The 22,342-nt window shown below is 38.4% G+C and overlaps 1 protein-coding gene across 1 annotated transcript in view; it reads left to right on the top strand.

Annotated features, from left to right (window-relative positions):
• FER (FER tyrosine kinase) overlaps positions 1–9,875 on the top strand; it is a 170,648-nt gene extending 160,773 nt beyond the window's left edge. Inside the window, exons 17-19 of the mRNA XM_050912701.1 lie at positions 1,481–1,635; positions 5,150–5,272; positions 9,531–9,875. Of these exons, the coding sequence (XP_050768658.1) occupies positions 1,481–1,635; positions 5,150–5,272; positions 9,531–9,673 (421 nt within the window). The 3' untranslated portion in view covers positions 9,674–9,875. The remainder of the gene's footprint in view (positions 1–1,480; positions 1,636–5,149; positions 5,273–9,530) is intronic.
• The last annotated feature ends 12,467 nt before the right edge of the window (positions 9,876–22,342 follow it).

Raw genomic sequence — 22,342 nt, 5'->3', positions numbered from 1 at the left:
GGGGATTCACTTCAAAACTGTGCTACAGCTCCAATCCAAAACATTAAAGCTAATGTAGTTATTATGTGAATATTCACATAAGACAAGCCATTTATGAGTGTGTTAGCTATTTAAGCAGAAAACAAACATTGTAAATTTAGTTTAAAAATACTTTGCCCATGATGTTCCTAATGTTACAAATTTAATTCTGTTGCTTAACATTTTTCTCCCTTCAAAAATTTCCTGTATTTTATTACATTAAGATGTGAATAATAATATGTTTTATTATATAGTATTTTAATACATTGTGAAACAATGAAATGTAATATATATAGTATTTTAATAATATATTATTAGCATGTATTGTTGTTCCAAATATATGCTGTAGAGAAGCCACAGTAGGTCTTTTATCAGGTATTACTACAGACTGTCTCCTAATCTAAAAAGACGTGTTTGAGATGGAGGGAGGGAAAGGAAGGCTGTTGATTTTTTGAGCTTCTCATCCATCACTGAGCCAAAATTCCTTTTCCTAAATAAGACTGAGTAGCTTTTTATTTTTGATGGAAACTCCAATGCCAAGATAAGATGGGCAGAGAGAAGACGGAGCCAGTTCTCTGGTTTCTCGCTGTCTTTCATAATTATGGGAACATGTTTGAGGGTACTTCTTCAAGTTCTGTTTCATTCTTCATAAGATCTGATTTGTTAATCTGTGGGTTTATTTCTGTGACCTCAGAGGGCAGTTGTGGTGGGTTGACTTTTGTTGGCTGCCAGACGCCCACCCAGCCGCTCTCTCACTACCCCTCCTCAACAGGACAGGGTTGAAAATAAGACAGAAAACTTGTGGGTTAAGATAAAGACCAGGAGTTCACTCACCAACTACTGTCACAGCAAAACAGACTCAACTTGGGGAACGTTAATTTAGTTTATTGCCAATTAAAATAGAGTTGGATGGTGAGAAACAAAGATGAAAACTAAAATACCTTCCCCTTAGCCCTCCCTTCTTCCAAGGCTCACCTTCACTCTTTCATTCCTGACTCCTCCACCTCCTCTCCCCTGGGGGTCACAGGGGGATGGGGAACGGGGGTTGTGGTCAGCCCATAACAGCTCCTCTCTGCTGCTCCTTCCTCCTCACACTGTTCCCCTGCTCCAGCATCGGTCCTTCCCAGGGGATACAGTCTTTCACGAACTGTTCCAGCATGGGTCCTTCCATGGGCTGCAGTGGAATCTCTGCTCCAGCGCCTGGAGCACCTCCAGCATCTCCAGCACCTCCTCCCCCCACTTCTTCACCAACCTTGGTGTTCACAGGATTATTTCTCACACTTTTTTCTTTTCCTCCCTCACTCCTCTTTTCCACAACTGCTGTGCAGTGTTTTTTACCCTTTCTTAAATATGTTTTCCAAGGGGCGCCACCATCTTGGCTGAGGGGCTCAGCCATTTTAAATAGCTTCAAGTACTTTCAAATGTGTAAAAATATGGGGGCTTGTTTCTTGTTCTAACTTAGAGACCTGGCTGCAAGGAACTGCTTGGTAGGTGAAAGCAACATTTTGAAAATAAGCGATTTTGGAATGTCCCGGCAAGAGGATGATGGCGTGTACTCATCATCAGGCCTAAAGCAGATTCCTATCAAGTGGACTGCTCCAGAAGCTCTCAACTATGGTAAGGACATACCTGTATCTTCTTACAAAAAACCGAAAAATCAAAAGTAGCTTAAGGAGCACCAGGACTACACCATGGGCAATATTTGAGTATATATACATATTCCTAGTGCCCAGTTCAAATCCATAATGTTTAAAATAATTTTAGTATCTCAGTCTTATTCACATTATGTATAAAATACTGTTTTGTCTTCAAAAAGAATAAGGCAGCAACGTCAAAATTGCTATTATGCAGCAATAAAGTAATGCTTTGGTTATGTTGCTGACTCATTCTAGTAGACTACCTAGTCAGTCATCTAAATCTTAATCGTTAGCAAAATAAATGGCAAGTTCTGCATATTTATGGCAGTGATTGTTCTAGCACCTTTTTGAAAACAATAGAAAGTGTTAACATACTAGAACACTCTGTTAGATAAATCATTGCATTGGAGAAAAGTACAGTCACTAATTTACATTTTTTTTTAACTGCAGCTTTTCTTTACCTGCATTTTTATGTTATTTTAGGCTGTTATCTTGGGGGAAAAAATCCATTATTTCTGATTGAGGGAAGTGGTCTATACTACATGGGTAATAGTTCCAGAACAGAAACAGAAGCTGCTGTATTTAGCTTTTTAGCTTCTATGAAACTAGAAAAATAAGTTCTCCTAAGTAAAGTGGGCTGTGAAGAAGCAGCGTATTAAATGAATGATGCCATGTTTTGGATGTAGTTCTCTCAACCAGTTCTTTAGTTGAGTACTTAGAAAAAAATTGGTTTAAATTCTTCATTTGAAGTGTCTATAAATATTTCTGCCATCTCTGAAAGCTTTTTTTTTTTTCAAATTGTGCATTGGAAATCATAAGTTTGTGGCTTATGATTGATAGCAAAATGCTTCCTCTCCTTAGCGCTTTTGCAGGAGTTAATGCTGAAACACAATAAAGCAGATCTTCCCTTTGGAAGGCTAATAATAAATTTAGTTACAGTAATTGATCCTGTATTATCAGTTATTCTAAGAGGTGTTAGTGTTGCTAGCATTCACTGGGGAACACACTTTTCTATTTTGGGTGTTTGTTCCACTATAAAAGGTGTTTTCAATTTTTATTTTTATTATTTCAGAAATGCGTACAGTTTATTTGATATATAATGGAAACCTATCCTTCATAGCCGTATGCAGTTCAGTGGACTACATTAAGCAGGAAACAGGCTCTTGTGACAACACCTTCACTTTGTACTTTTGAGTCTTTTTTCTGCATAGTACAGGAGAGGAGAGGATTGTTGATTAACATCTACTTATTTTGTGTTTCCTAAAATGCATACACACTCAAGCAGCTTTAAGTGATTTTCTGTAGTGTTTGGAAAATAAGCTCTCTCAAACGTTTGTTAATGTGTTCAGCAATCTAATATTCAACTTTCAAAATGTCATAGAAGGTTTCTGTGTGTTTTTGAAGGATCATTTTTTCCAGTCCTTTGAAAGATGTGAGTAAAAACAATTGGTTTGTGTTTTACCATTTACCATCCTAATAATATGGTCATAAGCGTTGCATTAATTTGTGTAGGTAAGGCTGAAGGTATTTAAGGCTATCAGAGTGAAATAGAACTAAATCTGCAATATTTCAAAACTAGTTGGCAACCACTGTCCGTGTCGGACATCTTAATGGCAAGATTTAAGGGTTGGAAGAAAATGAGGGAGAGGGTCATTTGGCCATTACATGAATGATACAGTGCTTAAGAAACTACGTCAAAGTTCATTTTTTAGTTACTTCTGCATTCACTGTGTGTGACAAATTAATAACAGTCACAAAAAGATTTTAAATGAAAAAAACACAAGTTGTGAAGTCTAGAAACCAGATTAGGGCAAATGGAGTGGTTAGGGAGTTGTGTCTGAAGTCATAAGCAAAATCCTGATGCTACTGGAGCTTGTGGGAGATTGAACCTTTGGTTCAGTGGGTGCTGTTCAGTGCCATCCCATACCGTCATTTTTGGTTGGAGCTATACGATTTCAATCACTTCCAGCAAGTGGAAAAAAATGTTTTAAAAGCTCCTAATAAAATTACATATTTAGGCCAAGTGTAGGTATTTTTGCTTCCTGTTCTCTCAAAATTAAAATACTCATTTAATATGTATGTGTTTCCAGTACAACATTTTGTGTTGTCATGTTAATAAATTACTGTGTGGAGGGATTTTTTGTGAATGAACAGGCCCTTTTTTTTTGCCCAGATAATGTCATAGTGGAAGAGATAATTAACTGTGCAGAACTTGTACTTTCTTTAAAAAAACCTAATCACCTATCTTGTATCTACTGAATGATTGCAATGAAAAGTGTTAAATTACTGGATGCCAAACTCTGAAGAGAGTTGATACGTAGACAAGAAAACTAATCTTACTACAAAGAGCATAGTGAATGTCCATAATTGCCATCTATGAGGCACACAAGCTAATGTAGCGCAGCTGGAAGCGATACTTAGTTTAACAGTAAACTGAACTTTCTGACGTCAGAACAGTCGTCATATCACCGTCACTATAATTTACATGTATTTTCCTTTTTTCTAGTCAGAAGTGGCTTAGTTTGGTTTGTTTCATGATTAGAGATGAACAGACAATACATTCACAAGCGTATGTGTATTTTAAAGAATAAAGACACATATATACAATGAAAAATATTGAAAGTAATGTTGAAAATGGATTTTTAAGGTAACATTTTCACAGATCCTGCTGCAAAGGGCTAGGAGCCTTAACTTTCTGATGTGAATCCATCCTTCTTAATGTGAATTCATCAGGGACAATAGAAATACCTGCTCCAAGATCTCTCCTTCTCCCATAATATAAAGCTTTCATTACACAAAGAGGTTTGGAATTAAATTATCTATCAATTATCTCTTTTGCTATCTCTGAAGCATAGTTGAAGATAATGGAACCAGCAGGCCAGGTTTTTTTTTCTTTTTCTTTAACTGTTTGGGTCCATCATTTCTTCAGGGTCCAAATTAAACAAGTTGAAGCAACTATACTTTCATTTTCAGAGAACAGTTTCTCAAAGCGTGAAAACCAGGCCCTCTTCACAGTTACAAACTATGTTGATGGTAGCTCCTCTCAGAATACTCATTGCCATGCTATATTAGGGAACTGGGAAAGGTAGTTTTTTTAAAAGTATCTTTTGAATTGCAAGTGATTATAAACAAGGGGGGGAAAAACTGACATTTTTCTGTCCTTTTATATTGAAAGAAAAAAGATATTTTTGTACCTTAAGAAGGAAGGAAATTCTTAACTTGCATGAAAAATAGCTGAAATGGTAAGGTCTGTCAAATTGTAGAATTAAGTTAGCTTATATTATTCCTAGGTATTGACCTTAAGATAATTTGTTCATCATTTGAAATACAGGAGACTGTGATATCTGCAGAATGTATTATTAGGAGCTACAGCTTTGTTCTGCTTAAAGCTTGCCAATGTAACACTTTAACTTTACAGAAAATTTGGGGCTATAATTATCTGAAACATTAATTTCTCTGTACGTTAAGCTGAGGGTTTTCTCTCCTTTTCTTAGGGAGATACACATCTGAGAGTGATGTATGGAGCTTTGGAATCCTTTTGTGGGAGACCTTCAGTTTAGGAGTATGTCCGTACCCTGGAATGACCAACCAACAAGCACGAGAACAAGTTGAGAAAGGTAGTTATTCGTAGGGAGTGAAAGAAACGCTGTATAGATCTGTAAGGATGTAGTACGTACAGTATAAAATAGCAAAGAAATAACATATAAGTTATCCAGCAACTTTAGCAAAAATATTGTGAGGTTTTTTAATTGCTGAATCTAGCTTTCTGGAAGGACTAGTGTGATATATAGGCTTAAAAAAAGGAATATACTGACCAGTGACTTAAAGAATGGAAGACTCACAGCATGCTGATTTTCGTTGTTGCAGAACTAAAAGGTGAGATGGAGAGGAGGGATTTACTGCTGTGCAAAGCAGAGGCTTGACCAGAATGAATTATTTAAGATTATGCTAATGCAGGTATAAATATTCTAAACTGCCAGAAGAAAAAATCTGTATCATTCCATCTTCTCTATTAAAGCATTTCAGACAAAAATATAGCAATTATGGTGGAGAATGGTAAGCTAGTTGAGCACTGAAAGCCACATTTCTCTTTTACAAAATAATCAAAAGGCTTTTATTTAAAGTAGCAAGTAACTGTGAGCAGGATTTCAGGACTTTGATTTATTTTCATCATCTTTAGTGGCATTTCAGACCTGTTCCTCCTCTGCATAGTACTACTGTGTAATTCACAAACAGGTTCTAAGCTAGTAAAACTGCTAAATGATTTAAAAAAAAAAAAACCAAACTAGTTTGCTGATTTATACAGATTGCCAGTGTTTGTTATAAGCACTGTAGATGACCATCAAAGTTTCTCCTTAAAAGGCCAAATCAAAAACTCCAATGTTTTCCAGAACAGAGGAGTGTTTGTAAAAACAAGTCTTACTACCTAAGTACTGAGATTCTGTTTTAATCCACTGAGAATAATCATCTCTGGAAGTTGATAAAATTCAAAGATTTAGAAGTATGTTTATGCTTTTTCAGCTATTTATACTGTGGGAAAAATGGTCCTGTTGGCCCATGAACAATTCTTTTCTTTTTTTTTTTTTTGATGGAATTTTCCTTTCTTTTATCAGCCTGTTTTCTTGGTTTTCAGTATATAATAGCTTTTCTGTTAGGACAGTCAGGTAAGACACTCTAGATTCTCTTCCTGATCTTACCTATCTCAATTACTCAATCGGTAAAAGCCTTCAGTGAATTTAAGTCACTTGAATGCTTGCTTTAAACCAGGCTAATTTCAATTCTAAATAACTATCTAGAATCACTTCACTTTAAGGACAAAAAGTAGTTGCTGCTGTCACTGTTTTGAAGAACTAGTTTCTAGGGGAAATTTTGTGAAGGAAAGGGGGTTTAGGTAGTTTCGTTTTATGTTGTCTGTAAGTGTCCTAGAGCCCAGCCATTCTCCTTTGACATTACATGCATTAATCCAGCACCTAGAGCAGATGCATGCAATATAACAAAGGAAGAATATTTCTCAGATTGACCTGTTTCATGAGGCCAGTGTCATTTATACTCTGCTTCAGAAAGAGAGGTGCAGAGACCTGTGCAGTAAGTATGGAGTCACGGAGCTGCATTTAGCTGTAGAGTCCTATGTGCCAACTCACTTTACTGTCCGTTGCCTGTTATTTGCTCAGGGAGCTACACATGGTAAACAGTTCATAGAATCACAGAGTCACAGAATGGCTGAGGTCTGCGGGGACCTCTGGTTGTCATCTGGTCCAACCCCCCTGCTCAAGCAGGGCCACCTAGAGCTGGGTGCCCAGGACCATTCCCAGACAGCTTTTGCATATCTCCAAGGATGGAGACTCCACAACTTCTCTGGGCAACCTGTGCCAGTGCTCGGTCACCCTCACAGTGAAAAAGTGTTTCCTGATGTTTCAGAGAGAACCTCCTGTGTTTCGGTGAGCGCCCATTGCCTCTGGTCCTGTCACTGGGCACCACTGAAAAGAGCCTGACTCCATCCTCTTTGCACCTGCCCTTCAGGTGTTTATGAGATCGCCCCTGAGCCTTCTGTTCTCCAGGCTGAACATTCACAGCTCTCTCAGCCTTTCCTCATGTGAGAGCTGCTCCAGTCCCTTCATCATCGTGGTGGCCCTTCATAGGATTCTCTCCAGTGTGTCCAAGTCTCTCTTGTACTGGGGAGCCCAGTACTCCAGGTGTGGCCTCACCAGTGCTGAACAAAGGGGGCAGATCATGTCCCTCAACCTGCTGCCAACACTTCTTTTAATGTAGCCCAGGATACCATTATCCTTCTTTGCCGCAAGGACACATTGCTGGTGCATGCTCAACCCTTGGTGTCCACCAGGACCCCCAGGTCCCTTTCTGCCAAGCTGCTTTCCAGTTGGGTGGCCCCCAGCATGTACTGGTGCCTGGGGTTGTTCCTCCTCAGGTGCAGGACTTTGCACTTCCCCTTGTTGAACTGCATGAGGTTGCTGTCAGCCCATTTCTTCAGCCTGTCCAGGTCCCTCTGGATGGCAGCACGACCCTCTGGTGTATCAGCCCCTCCTCCCAGTTCACTGTCATCAGCAAACTTGGCTGAGGGTGCACTCTGCCCCATCATCCAGATCATTAATGAAGATGTGAAACAGGACGGGACCCAGTATTGACCCCTGGGGTATACCACTAGTTACTGGCCTCCAACTAGACTATGTGCCACTGATCACCTCCTTCTGGGACTTGCTGTTCAGCCAGTTTTCAGTCCACCTCACTGTCTGCTCATCCAGCACGTATTTCAACAGTGTCTTCTTGAGGATTTTATAGGAGACAGTGTTGAAAGCCTTACGGAAGTCCCCTCATCTACCAAGCCAGTCATTTCATCATGGAATTTTCTCAAGTTGGTCAAGCAGGACTTGCCCTTAGCGAATCCATGCTGACTACTCCTGATGACTTTCCTGTCCTTCATGTGCCTGGAAATCGTTTCCAGGATTACTTCCCGGGGATCAAGGAGAGGCTGACCAGCCTGTAGTTCCCTGGGTCCTCCTTCCTGAAGACAGGAGTGACATTTGCTTTACTCCAGTCTTCAGGCACTTCTCCCAGTCACCGTGATGGATGAAAGATTCTTGAGAGTGGCCTTGCAGTGACATCAGCCAATTCCCTCAGCAGTCATGGATGCATCCCATCAGGGCCCATGGACTTACATAAGTCCATTTTGCCTTAGTATTCCCTGACGAGATGCTCTTCCACCAAGCATATGTCTTCCTTGCTCCAGACTTTCTTCGTGGTCTCTGGGACCTGGGATTCCTGAAGGCTAGTCTTGCTAGTTAAGACTGAGGCAAAGAAGGCATTCAGTACCTCAGCTTTTTCCGTGTCCTGTGTCACCAGGCGCCCTGCCTCATTCAGCAGTGGGCCCACATTTTCCCTAGCCTTCCTTTTGTCGCCTGCGTACTTAAAGAAGCCCTTCTTGTTGTCTTTCACATCCCTGGCCAGATTCAGTCCCATTTGGGCTTTAGCTTTCCTAACTTCATCCCTGGATGCTCAGACAATGTTTCTGTATTCCTCCTACCTGTTTTTGTGCTTGAATTTGTCCAGGAGCTCCTTGTTCATCCGTGCAGTCCACCTGACATTTTTGCCCAACTTCCTACTCATTGGGAAGTTGCCTTCGTTGCTGTGAGTACATCTCTTTGGTCCAGGGTATGGATGATATGCTGGAACGGCCACTTATCTGTGGCTTCTGAATGATTAGCTGCTAATTTACTTAACTGATTTTTCATTCTCCTGCTCATCACCAAGTCAGAGACCTGCTTCAGTTAATGGCAGCAGAGAGGTGTGGAAAGCCACTGACTATCTAAGCAAACCAGAAGAATAAGAGAGTTAAGATGATGGGAAAATATAAGAGTTAAGAAAACAGGAGGGAGAAGAAATAAGTGGATAAAGTACAAGTGGGGAGGGCACTTCTTAAGGAGGCAAAAAAGGAGAGAGGCATGAGAATAAAAGTTGATCCATTTTGAAAAAGAGCAAAGAAATTTACTCCCATCTTAATGTTTATTATTGATTTCCTCGGGGGGGGGGGGGGGGGAGGGGCAGAGAAGGTACCACAATTACAACCTAGAGGTAGCTACTTCCTGAGATACAGGAAACAAATCTATGCAGATTGCAGCCTTAGGAATGAGAAGCATGCTGACAATTTACCATACCCAACTTAAATGTCATTGGTACCTCAGCTTTGATTAGTTTAATAATTATCTATCTTGTATAGGTTATATATTGAAGACTTTCCTCATATTACCCTGAAGATCTTTTTTAATGCAATGATCTTGAACTTTGCTCATTTCTTTTTAGATTTGTCAATATGCATCAGTTTTCAATGCTAAACATTTTCCCCTTTTTTTTGTGTACCAGGCTACCGAATGTCAGCACCACAAAAATGTCCAGAAGAAATATATAAAATAATGCAGAGGTGCTGGGACTACAAACCAGAAAACCGGCCAAAATTCAGTGAGATTCAGAAAGAGCTGTCTTCAATCAAAAAGAAAGTGACATAGTGATAAACAAGTGCCAAGCTCAATGTGTGGGACTTTATTTTCCAGTGAAGTAATTTTTTCCCCTCAAACACTATGCGTTTATACAACATTATTTGCAATATTCTTCTAGGATTACTTTGAAATTAACTGGTTTTTTATATACATGTGTACCATCTTGAATGATGTCTACACCTGCATTAAAGACATATACTGCAAAATGCTATATATCCAGTCACAGTAATATTGTCATTTAGGTTACATGTAAATAGAAGAGCACATACTATAGATTTAAGGGACTGTGGCTTCTATCTGTTTTACAGCAAGTAACTGCTAGTGACATTTTTCAGAGGTTTTCTATTTTAAGCTGTGTTCTCACTCTGCTATCCCTGCCCCGTATGTCAACACCAGCAGCACTCTAATGTGGTGACTGTCATACATGTTGGCCTTAAAACTGAAGACAGTTTTGACAAGTATTTCAACTAGAAACTTTTGTATTTTTTAAATTCTTTCTGCAACTGATATTTTTAAGTGATACTTTGTTTTAAGGATGAAGGTCAGTTAGATTCTGGATGCAAATGTGCTTACTGAACAGTGAAATCCAGAATTTTCTTTTGTAGAAAATTGAGTTACTTGTGCATTTCTTACCATACTGTAGTAAATACTTCTGACTTTTGATGTGATTTACTTTAGCCACGCCTTTTCTTCCTACAAAGCCATCAGTACTCAGTAATATGTCTCCTTTACAATGACCTATGTTTATTTAAGAAACGAAAAACCCAATATCAAGTCTTGACTACACCTGTTAAGAAATGCTGCAAATCATCTGCCTTCCAAAGAATATGTAAAAGCAGAAGGCCAACAGAAAGAGGTTTACTAATGACAGCAGCAGATAACAAATATCATTGATCTTAGAGGAGCTGAAGAATGTGAATTGCTAGATTTGCTTTTGATCCTGATTTTTTTCCTTAAATTGGTGATAATTGTCAGAATGCAGCTGGAGCCTACAAAAGTTTATGCTAAGCAAAAGTACATTCCATGCATAGTGTCCAAAGGAAAATACTACTTCTGTATGGCATGAGGAAATTGTTCAAGAAACCAAAATGAAGAAGTATGTTTAGAGGCTCTGACAGGCTGACCAAGGCAGAGTAGAAATACTAACTTCCTAGCTTTTTTAAATTATTGCGATCAGATTTCCTAAGACTGGAGACAGGCAAGTCTTAAATGCCACCAGGAATAAAAACCTTGTATATATAAAAAAAAAGTTTCCACCAGAAAGAAGAAACACTTACTAGGGGAGGGAGGAAAGGCAGAGTTTGTTACTCTGGCTCTGGGTCCTCTTTGCAGCTGGAATTATTTTCTAGGGCCCTACATAGAAATAGGAACAAGTTGCAGTATCCTGGTCTGAGTTCCAGAGTTAAGGTGCTTAAAATTTTTCTAAGAATTAACTAAAATTTTTTGGATCAAGGGATGCCAGTTGCTGCTAGTGCAAGTAAGAAACAGGGACTGTAAGTAACACAGCATCTGGAATGTTTATTAGCCCTATATTTTATTGTTACAGTGGGATTGAGATGTAGTGAAGTCAGTGGCTACATTACATTTTTATTTCTGTTAAGGTGACTTTTCTATTGTCCACAACATTTTTGCTCTCTAAAGTGTATTTATAGTAATACTGAGTGGTAATGTTTAAGGGGTATGTGTGACCAAAATATGTGTAGTCTAGAAGAGTTTCTCTGTTACATTGGAGTTAGTGTCCAAATAAAACAATGAATGATCGTGCTGGAGCACATCACCTGCGTTTGAGGTGGAACTGTCAGCATCCAAGTATAAGGAATGGTGAGTGCTTCTTGCATTTCTTGAGTGATGTTTTTTCGTGGAGCTAAGGAAGCATATACGTACCCATGAAGGTATAGTGGTTGGAAAACTTGGTGGCATAAATTTAAACTTCCTTATAAGCATACTGGATGTATTTACTTAGTTCTGTACTTCCAAGTAGCCCAAAGATATTTCTCAAGAACAATGGGAAACATTCTTGTTAGTTTATATGCTTTTAAGTATTACACAAAGTTTGTGCCTTAATTTGCTAGTATGCTAATGCAAATGCAAGTGTACTAAGATTTAAGGAATGTTCCACAATCATTTGGAAAGATCCAGGATTCATCCAACTGCAAGTCCTTATGTATGCATCACTGAAGTCTGCAAGTAAGGATAACCGTGTCTCCTCTGTCAGCATTCATAGCTTCTCTGGAGAGTTAATATTCTTCTTCTGTGAAAGAGATAAACTGTTTCTTTGCTGTATGCCCTCTTGACAGCAAAGAAATACTGTTTTATTTTTGTAATATAAAATACTGTTTTATTTGTCTTAAATTAACTGGTCACCATCCTGACTCTCACATAAAGATAAAAATTGTACTCATTTTATTCTGAAATAGTTAATGTTTTTAATTCATATCACACTTCTGTTTAAATTTAAAGACTTTTTAAAATATGGGATTTCTACAGCAGCAAGAAAATTTATTATTATTCCTGAAGTAGGCATCAGTTCAGTTCAAAAATAATAAGTCTTTGGGACAATACCAGAGTGAGTTTATAGATATAGAACAAATTTAAACACAGGTACATGTCCCTTCAATTATTTAAACTGTTTTCTTATCATTAATGTGGCAGTTTGTGGCAGAACTTGTTAATCATGTCTCACTTGTAATTATTGCAATTATACAATTTAGGAAGTGGAATCCATATCTATAGATACTGTTTTTAAGTTTTTGTAAACTTCTGGCAGGGGAGTTCACAAACCAACCTGCCATACAATGTAATTTAAAAAAAAGTCGTATTCAAGAACGAAAGCCGCCATATCTGCTTTCTGTGGACTTTTGATGACTTAGTCTTGCATTATTCATAGGTTAGCCAGATACTGGTCATTTGGCTTATGTACTGTGTTTATCCTAGAGAACTTACAAAAAGTTAAGACTCGGTCTCTTTTGCAAGTGTAGTCTTTCACGTAGGTTCTTGTACTGGCACTGTCCCAACCAGGGGGACCCTGAGGGAATCCTGAATTTTTTACGCTGTTAAGTGGGAGAAACCAAATACTGTTAAGGGTCAGGTAGAAATACCTCAGCCTGTAAAGTGAGATGGAATTCAACAGGTTATCTGTTGTTGTCATCTTTTTCCAAGAAATTGCATTCATAATTTTAAGAAAGATTGTTTTGAGGGCAAAAAATGCATCCTTAGTTTGTTTTCAGTAGAAATTAAGCACACATGTTAGCTTCAGAGTTCAGTCATCAGTGAAATCATGAGGATTCCTAAGCATTTCAATTTTATGGAAAGTAAAATAGTGAAAAGTGTCTTGTCTGAAGACAAACATTGCTTCAGCAAAGTGTGATCTTGTAGAGACAACATCCCACCAAGACATTCTCTTTGAAATGTACATTTTCATTAGTTTCTAACGAAACCAATGAACTAGTTTTTCATTTAGCAGCTATAGTTATATTGCATTTCTTCTTAACAAAAATCTGCCTTTTTGCAGAGTTGCCTAGTATTTTTTGTTGGAAGTTGTTATTGGAACATGCATCACCAGAAGGCTATCAGTAAGAAATGCAGTTTGTAAAGTAAGCCTGATCTTATTGATGAGAAACAGAAAACTGGTTAAGGAAATTTATACTTAAGTATTTTTTCATCCATGTCTTTGACCACCGGTTATGCTTACTCAAATCCTACAAGCACATCACTAAAACTTACTGAATGTCACTAAAACTGACTATGAAGTTATCCATTTGTTATCTTATAACTATTTTGTTATCCCTTTTGCACCCCTTGTAAAGATACTAAAGAAAAAAACACTTTCCTGAGGTTACAGAGTAACCAACTCTCAGAAGCATTTAAAAATGTCTCCCCCCTCCCCAAATTTTCCCAGATGTGCTGCTGCATGGATATTAACAATAGTGATTAACTGCTAGCCCTGTTTCCATTATTCTTGCTGTCCTGTCCTCTAAATGGCAGTGCCACTGACACACTTGAAACAGTGCAATATTTGAAGACATGAGTTAGTGTGTAAATACTGTCATCAAACATGATATTCAAGAGCAGTAGTTCTGAAAATGGCTAGTTGTCACAAATAATGATAACTCATTATGAAGATAAAGAGGCTAATTGAGAGAATTCACTTTCTGTAACAGCTGTCCTGTTTGTAGGCAATAGAAATGTTTGTTATGCCAGCACACTTGGATTTGTAACATTTTTGTAACTGAGCATAAAATAGTTTGCTATTAGAAGAAGAGTTCACCAATTAATTTTTTTTTCCTAAAGCACAAAAGGACATGTGATACTGTTGGAAGCATTCTTGCTAGGCAAGTTGAGATATGTGGAGGGAAGAATACCCCTACTACCAACCAAGGTGCATATTTTTTTCTTCTTAGAATCATATTCATGCAGTCCTTCACTTTCAAGAATACAGGACTTTAATTAGTAATTAGAAGGTACAGGGCGAGTCCACTATTCCTGAAGTTCCAAACAACCATGAGTTTTTAAGAGTGAACTGGTAAATTTGGAACATCAGCTCTATTAAAAATGTTTTCTTCTGGTTTCCTTCTGCAGATTTACTGTAAAAAAAGCAGTCCTTAAACAATCATCAGTAACAACTTATAAGAAAAATGCATCAACATCAGAAGGCTATCAGGCTTCTTTAAGAGTAACTTCAGTAAAGAATATTTTTTGTAATCTTGTACTAGAATTCCCCCAGGATAGCTTTCCTTTCTAAAAAACTAAAAAAAAAAAAAAAAAAAAAAAAAGCTTAAAAAGCTCAAAGCTCTAAGTTGAAGCAGAAGAGTCCTTTCACTTGTCACATTCTGAAAAGTCTTTCAAGTATTGCCACAGTTTCTTTCCTGAAACTGATAATGCACATGCGATTTCCAGCTCTTACATACTTTTCAGCATTGCATATTAGTGCATTAACAACACCCAACGTTACTTTCAGACCAAGGAAGGGAAGACTCACTCATTGAAGAGTACAGCAAGTTCTGCCTGGTAGCTCCCACATTTTCCTTAACTTCTACATTCAGTTATCAGAGTCATTGTGTTCATTATAATAAGCACCACATAGAACAGGAGCTGGAAGCTAGACATTGTCTTTAAATCAGCAGCTAATCCCCCAAAATTTCACAGCTTTGACTCTAGAAGCCAACTTGGTTTTGGTTCTCTGTCAAATAAGCAAAAGCAATTTCTGTATTTCAGCCTTACTACTAATCCATAAAACAGGAAGGTTCAGCAATATATTTGCTGTTACCTCCACCAATAACTGTAAGTTACCATTATATCCCTGTTATGTCCCTCTGTCTCTTTGACATAAAATTCTAACTAGAATGTATGTCCAGGTGTAGAACTTGGATGTTAACTCTGAGTTGTTTCATTTTCAGGAAGTTGTATATTATTAGCTGTTTTAGAACACCATTTTCTCAGACATCATCTAGGCAGGACTTAAGTTAGAATTTTCAGATGGTTTGGGGGTTTTTTTGTCAGATAAAGGACTGATTAGATTGCTAGCTACATGCATTGTTATTTTGCAGCTGTTTCAGATTATAGCTACGAGAGAGTAGTTCATTTATAGATCTCAGATTATGTATGCCTTCTCTAAATCAAAAACTGTTAGCCATACTTACAAAAAATGGATAAATAAAGCCCTCAAATATAGTTGACTGAAGTCATAAAGTGAAACCATAGAAGAGCCATGAACTACGTTATTTCTTCCTCTGTCCTCCCAGAATTGAATGGTTTGTAAATAAAACTTGGAATAACTGGCTTTGTGTTTATAGATAAATATGACCTGTGAAGCAGTATGATAACCTAGGACTCACACTGCTACTAGCAAAGAAGGCTTGGAAAAAAGTGTTCCTAAATTGCTACTATCTGGAACTGTCATCTAGTTTTAGAACTACAGATGTTTACAGATAAATACATAACTTACTTAGGTTTTGTGAGTACGGTAAGAGAGACAGCGCATACTTCTCCATTGAAACCCTTCATCAATTTAAGGCAATTAAGCTTTTTAAAAGAAAAATCAGATTGATCAGTGATTCCTTCTAGATTACACATGTTGAAAGTATGAGCCAGAAGTTTCCACCACTAAAAAAAGAAAGATCCACACTACTGTCTTTTTATATACAGTCAGCTCAGTCTTTCTCAACATAGAGAATTCCATAATTGTTAAATGCAGTAGTAATACAAAATCCTTGGATTACTGATACGTAAACTACTTCACTCTGATCTTTTGCTTCTATTCTTAAAGAATCTTTCTGCTCTTTAAAAAGGGCTGCAGTAAGTTTACAGTTCTAGCTGAGCTCTGCTGTAATAATCTGGCCTGTTGCATTTCCAAAACATTTCCTAATTCTGATGGCTCCATGTACACAGATGGTGCCCTTCACTCACTCACTTCAAAAAAGTTACTCTTGTGACAGGAGAGTTCAAATACATCCCTGCTTTTGTTTGACTCAAATATATTGTAGTGCTGTTATGCCTTGATACCTGTGGCAATGTGTTTGTATGAAAATTGAAGTTACTGTGAATCAAGGTGAAGCACACTGTTCAAATCACATTTTTAATCAAGTTACAAACCCTAAATATATCATGAATTGTCCACATCGTAAAAGATAGCAGAAAAACAACATTCCTGACTGTCTAGTTTACAATACAGAGCATCCTGCTCCTACTAGGGAACAATATAAAGCTAAATATGCTCCTTAAAAAAGGAATTATTTTGCTTTCAGACCAGATCCAAACAATGTCTTTAAAATTAACAGCAGTGACTTAATTCCAACTAAGCCTTGTTGTAAACTTCCTTCTTCTTAACAGACCTTTCCGAATAGTGTTAATTTTCATTATTGTCATCCATTTTGCTTTTAGAATTTTGACTTCTGTATATCATACAACATTTACTTATACTGGTAATTATACAGCCACCACCACCATGAAGCGCTGAGACTTGCAACTTCAGAAGATAAGCATTGCTAGGTCAGTAAAAGTCTACGGGGAACTGGTCTTTCACTAGGTGTCTGAGTTGATATGGCTTAATGCATTTTCAATATCACTAAAGTAATTGTTTCAATTAAAACCTGTTACACAGTTTGAAAAGCAGTATTCCTTGCTCAAGATATCTCTGCAATAGTAATATTTGTATTTGACTTGAACTCAACAGGAAGGTAGAACTGTATCTTCCTTCCTCTCCAGTTTATCAGGGAAGGGAACTGCTGAGTTCGAGTAGCCAACTCAGGTGCTGCCAGCGATTCTGATACGTAGCGTGGATGCAGCCAGGATGCCATAGGAGGTCTTGCAGTCTGCATGGCTGCTCTTTATAATACGCCTACGCACGCTACAAGTCACTAATAAATCCACTGGAAACTGGAAGTTTGCTCTATCTCTGAGTGTGGCTAATTCCTTAAATCTCCTGAAGTTGTAGTGCTTAAGGAGAAGTAGTGGCATTTTTTGCTTTGTCATGAAATGCAGAAATGCAATATACAATGGGGAGTCTCTGCATTATTTTCCTTCCTTCCATCTCCTGCTTGGTCATGTCACAGATTTAAAGTCTTCAATAGACAGAACAACTAGAACAAACATATCTGTTTCCACTGTTAATTGTGTCATTACCTGTAACTGACAAGTTAACTTGTTTTTTCCACCAAGCTTCCCACCTAATTTTCAATAAAATGCTAAAAACATGTAATAGGAAGAAACTCATTATATAGGCTCATCACACAGGACACAAAAGGCAGGCAGACTCCTACAAAGAAATTTTGAGGACTGAAAGCCAACAATAAACACCAGTCTTGTCCCTTGTGTTAAAGGAGTGTGTAGTTATATGCATGTTTGAATGACTTCCAGAGATGAAACTTGGACTAAGATTGGTAGTACTACTGTTTTTTCAGTTGCATGTATTACTTTTCCTTTGTATAATTGTAGGCAGCTGGAGACGGAGGAGGGGTGTTGGGGAAGGGAGGGAAGGTTGGTTCACTGACCTGCTAGCACACGCAAGACTTCTGACACCAGTAACCTTGAGTGGGGCACAGATACCATTTGCAAACGTGCTTAGATTTCTGTTCAATTTTGTGCCAAAGTATGCACCAGCAAGTTTAATATCAGGTAAAGCACCTTGTATACTCTTTGTTGTTTAAAAATAATATATTTGTGAAACAGATCGATAATACGTAACACTGGAAATGGGTGCTTCTTCCCAAAAGTACACATGTAAAAAAAAAGGAAACATTTGTGAGTTTATCTGGCTTTTAAGCAATTCTGAAAGTGATAACTATGTAATACAGTTACCAGTTGTCTGTCCTTTATAATTTTAAATAGATCTGCATTTTAACTTTATTTATTTGCCAATTTTTTATATACTTTAAAGTTACACTTTTGAACTCAAGCGAACTTTTTATTTTCCTAGGCTGTTACCAAACAATTTCGGTATTCTTGTAAACTGCAGACCTTTTTTGAATAGTCCTTTGTCTTTTCGTATGGACCAGTTACCACTAATGCGTCTGCAGTCCCCTTTTTACTGTACTCTTCCAATAAATGTAAAATATTTGTATCAAGCTGTCTCATTTTATTTGGTATTTACAGGTTGTGTATATTCACTTGCTTCTGTAATCAAGTGGAAGATCAACTCTAGTAACATTGCTCTTGGGAATAGCTACAATTCAAAATACTCTATTTCACAAAGAAAAAAATTCAATTTTATTTGAATTTTTCTGACAATTTCTGGAGTTAATGTCTGTGTGATCCTCACTTGCAGTTTGGCTGTCACTTTTGTTTACCTTTTGTATTATATCAGAAGGTATTGAAAGGAGGAGTAACCTAGTGGGCAGAAGGGAGAGGACTTGTTGAAACAGGCTGAGAACTTTGGGACTGGCGCTCTGCAGTTTTGAGTATGTTACACCAGGCATTTCTCTTCAAGCCAGAACTGTGTTAAGAAGCTACACAATGAAAAGCAAACGTGTATTCTGCATCCCAACAGCAAAGCAAAATCTACAAGCGTTTCCAGTTAATAGCAATGCAGCAATCTAAAGACATATCCAGGGTTTATACTGTTTCTTTTACATGATCTAGTGCTCTGTTCCGTTTGTGTTAAAAAAATCATATTACATTCTAAATACAAGTTGCATTTTAAAGCAGATTGTTTAAAGCTACTTTATGCTTTACTTTGAATGAAACCAATCTCGGTAATAATTGCCATTTTCACCACACTTTGATGCCATTTCTTTGATTTCCATAATCCCTTCTTAATATAAAGACTGTGATACCAAATTTATGACTGAGGTAAAAAATCAGAATTATTATACCTTAAAAAATTTTAAATGAATCTTTTGAGATCCCGTGGCTAATGTAAAGTATGAATACCTCATTGAAAGAACTGCTGCTGCTGTCTTATGCTCCCTGCAGATGCATTTTGTTTAAACACCCAACAACAGGTAGAAAGACAGGCTTTTGTCTACCTGCACCCTTACACAGTGTTATGAAGCACACTGCGTGCTGGCACAGCACTGTGATTTGCAAGACTTGGTGCCTGACTGAAGAAGGAGTTAGCAAAGAAGCAAATTTATGGCACTGGCTCGTAAGTGGGACTGAGGTACCTAGGTTTTTGGTTGGGTTTTTCTTTAATAAAATACTATTGTTACCTCTTATTAACTCTTTGAGGTAGGTTTCCCCACCATCTCCCAATAATCATGAATGGGAGAGATGTAAGTCCAAAGCTTATCCCCTGAATTTACCGGTGTGTGTTGAAACAGAAGACAACACAGCATGGGATTGCACATAGCTCTGGTACAATTCTGCTGAGAGACTAATTTATTAGCAGGATAATTTTAGAAAAGGTTACTGCAACTAAATCTGTTCTGCTCAGTGATGCCTGGCCTCCAAATACTAAAAACATGTTGTTTGAAAACCTGCTACTGCCAAACATTGAGCAGCACAGGGTCATCAAATTTCCTCATTTCAAGTGTCACAGCAGTTAATTAGGAATGAGGCTAAAGAGCCTTCAAGGTGATCAGGGCCTTTGTACAGTCCTACATTTTTCACAGTTTAGAAGTAGATTTAAAGGACTTGGAGCTTAAAAGATTGAGTCGATAAGGCTTCTCAGAAGATCCCAAAGGACATTAGGCACCTAAGGACCACTTTAAATGGCAGATCACAGCATTTCCATATTCTTGAGATGCCTGATTTAACCATGCAGACATATCTTCCCCTAACAAACCTAACAGTCTGCGGTAGCAAAACGGTCCCATGCAGGAGAACATATGCCCCAATTCCAACATGACCATAACACCTCATTTCATATTTCAGTTCAAGTTTTCCACTTGGGACTTTTCCTGCCTAGCCTTGCAGGTACTGTACAACTGGCAAAACTCCACACAGAAGACATTTGGACACAGAAGTGTTGATACTGGATAGCAGTGCTTGCATCCATCCAATTTTTTCTGATTACCCAACGTTTGCATGTCAAAGCTTGATCAGTTCTTTTTCTCTGCAAGTGGCAGACATACCTCCCTCCCTTTTAGATCCAAATACTGCATATGCAAAGATGTTTCGATACTCGGGTACAAAACCTCCCTTGAAGTTTGGCAGAAATATTGCTTTTGTTAAATGAGGGCAAGACATTAATCTTGCTCAGAAACACAGAAGACACTCACAGCTGAGGACTCCAAGCAGAAGTATGTGCCTGCCTTCAGCCTGATGTAACGGATTTGGGGAGTTAGTGGAAGAGCAGGGAGGGGGAGAGTGGTTTTGGAGAGTGGATTTTTTCCTTTCCAGCATATTCAATTTAGTGGCACACTGGGTCTGCTGAGTTCCATGAATGTTGCTCCTGGGTCCTTAAGTCTCCACCACCTCCTCGCTCTGGGAGCTTAACTCGGGCCAAGGACCACAAAGGGCTTGAAAGCCAAGTATTCCTGTTTTTAAGATGTTTGGTGGATCTACCCCCCAAAACCACATAGGTCTGAGGAAACCTGCAATAAGTCGCACTTGCTCAGGGTGGAGCCTGAGGACCATCACAGATCACCAAGTATGAAGTTCTAGCAGTGCCAGAATTACAAGTTTCTGGTATGAAAATGGTTTGAAGGACTGTGTGGTCTCCATCACACACATTCACTGAGCCTACTCTGCATCAAGATTTCAGTCCTCCTTCAAGTCATGTTCTAGTCATAAGAAATGCAAAAATACAGTAACATCACTGATTGATACAGTCTGAGTTGCAGCTATACACTTTCCACCTCAAAGGACATGATACAGATAACCACAGAGAAAACGCGAGTCAATGACACGTGCACACGCTACTAACCCTGCAACACACAGAGCTCTTCTTTAATGCAGTTTCATCAGTATTCATCTCCTCCTCCATTCCCCTCAGTTCCTTGCAAGTCTGCCACACTAAAAGCACTGCTGCTAAACAGTCTGCAGAAATGCATCTGGACTAAAGAAACAGCTCAGTGTTAAGAATACAGAATAATGAGACACTGTGCTCTAATTTTCCAATAAGTAAGCTCCCACAGCTTTCAATGACCTAATATTCTGCAAACAGAAGTCAGGGAAGAGTAAAATCAAACTACTAGCTAGCTTTGAATCCTCAGAAGAACAGATTGGCATTTGACCATGCTGTAATGGAAAGAAGCGTGCATCTTCGACACGCATTTTCGACTCATGATGTATTAGTTCTCTGACAACTGAAGGAAAAATGAGATTGCATTAGCAACAGCTGGAATATATTGAAATATTTTTCTACTTCCTCTCTTAAAAGCTTGCATTGCTAAGTGTAATTCTCTAAAGAGAAGGCACAGCGAAGGGTTAGTAGGATAATCCAATTGCTAAAATTTAGTCTGTGCAATCAGCAGCTATGAAAGCCCATCCTGTTAACACTAACACATGGAAGTCACAGCCACTGTAAAGTTAGACCAACGCATACTAAGCCCTTACATAAAGACTTTGACTCCTAAAGACCCTTGTTCATCTGAACTTGCAGCCCTGTGGGTTCAAAAAATCCTTTCCAATACTCTATAACCCTGAGTTTGAAATGAAAAAAATGCAGTGACCTAGATCTAGCTAGATATAATTAGAGGACGTTCTAATATGACGGAGCTAGATAGATAGTTTCCATTTCACTCATAGTTACAGACCCAGAGGGTCAGGTCTCTAATATCTGGGACTGACTAGGGGTTATTTTTGTGCTATGCAGCTGATTTATTGAGAGATAACTTGCACCTGACCCAGGGGGGTGCGACCTGGTGGACCGGGGTGGTCAAGTCCACCTGAAGTCTGGGGAAAGACAGAAAGTCAGTCTCTCCATGAGCTGCATAGCACAAAAATAGGGCTATTCACAGAAAAGCAGCTGCAAAAAAATCAATCAACAAGTGATACAAATGGGGCAATTCCAAGTTTTTACCCACATACGGCTTGGTTATAGTCCAAACTACATGCAAAGACAAAATTTTACTTGACATGGGGACTGAAACCAAACTGCTCCCTCACTTACAAGCCTCAGTGGTTGATTTCGCATGTGACACAGAAGTAAGATGGTTTTTCTATAAATCCAAATTTGCAGACTTAGTCGTTGCATCTGACCTTATCCAGTCTACTGCATGCAGATTTTCCGCTGGCAGAGGTACAGCAAGCCATCTAGGTTTTCATTTGCAGGCCCTCCCAGGCCCTCCCAGTGCTTCT

This window comes from Gymnogyps californianus, chromosome Z, assembly GCF_018139145.2.
Source record: "Gymnogyps californianus isolate 813 chromosome Z, ASM1813914v2, whole genome shotgun sequence".
NCBI lineage: Eukaryota > Metazoa > Chordata > Aves > Accipitriformes > Cathartidae > Gymnogyps > Gymnogyps californianus.
This window is presented reverse-complemented; position numbering and strand designations above follow the sequence as displayed.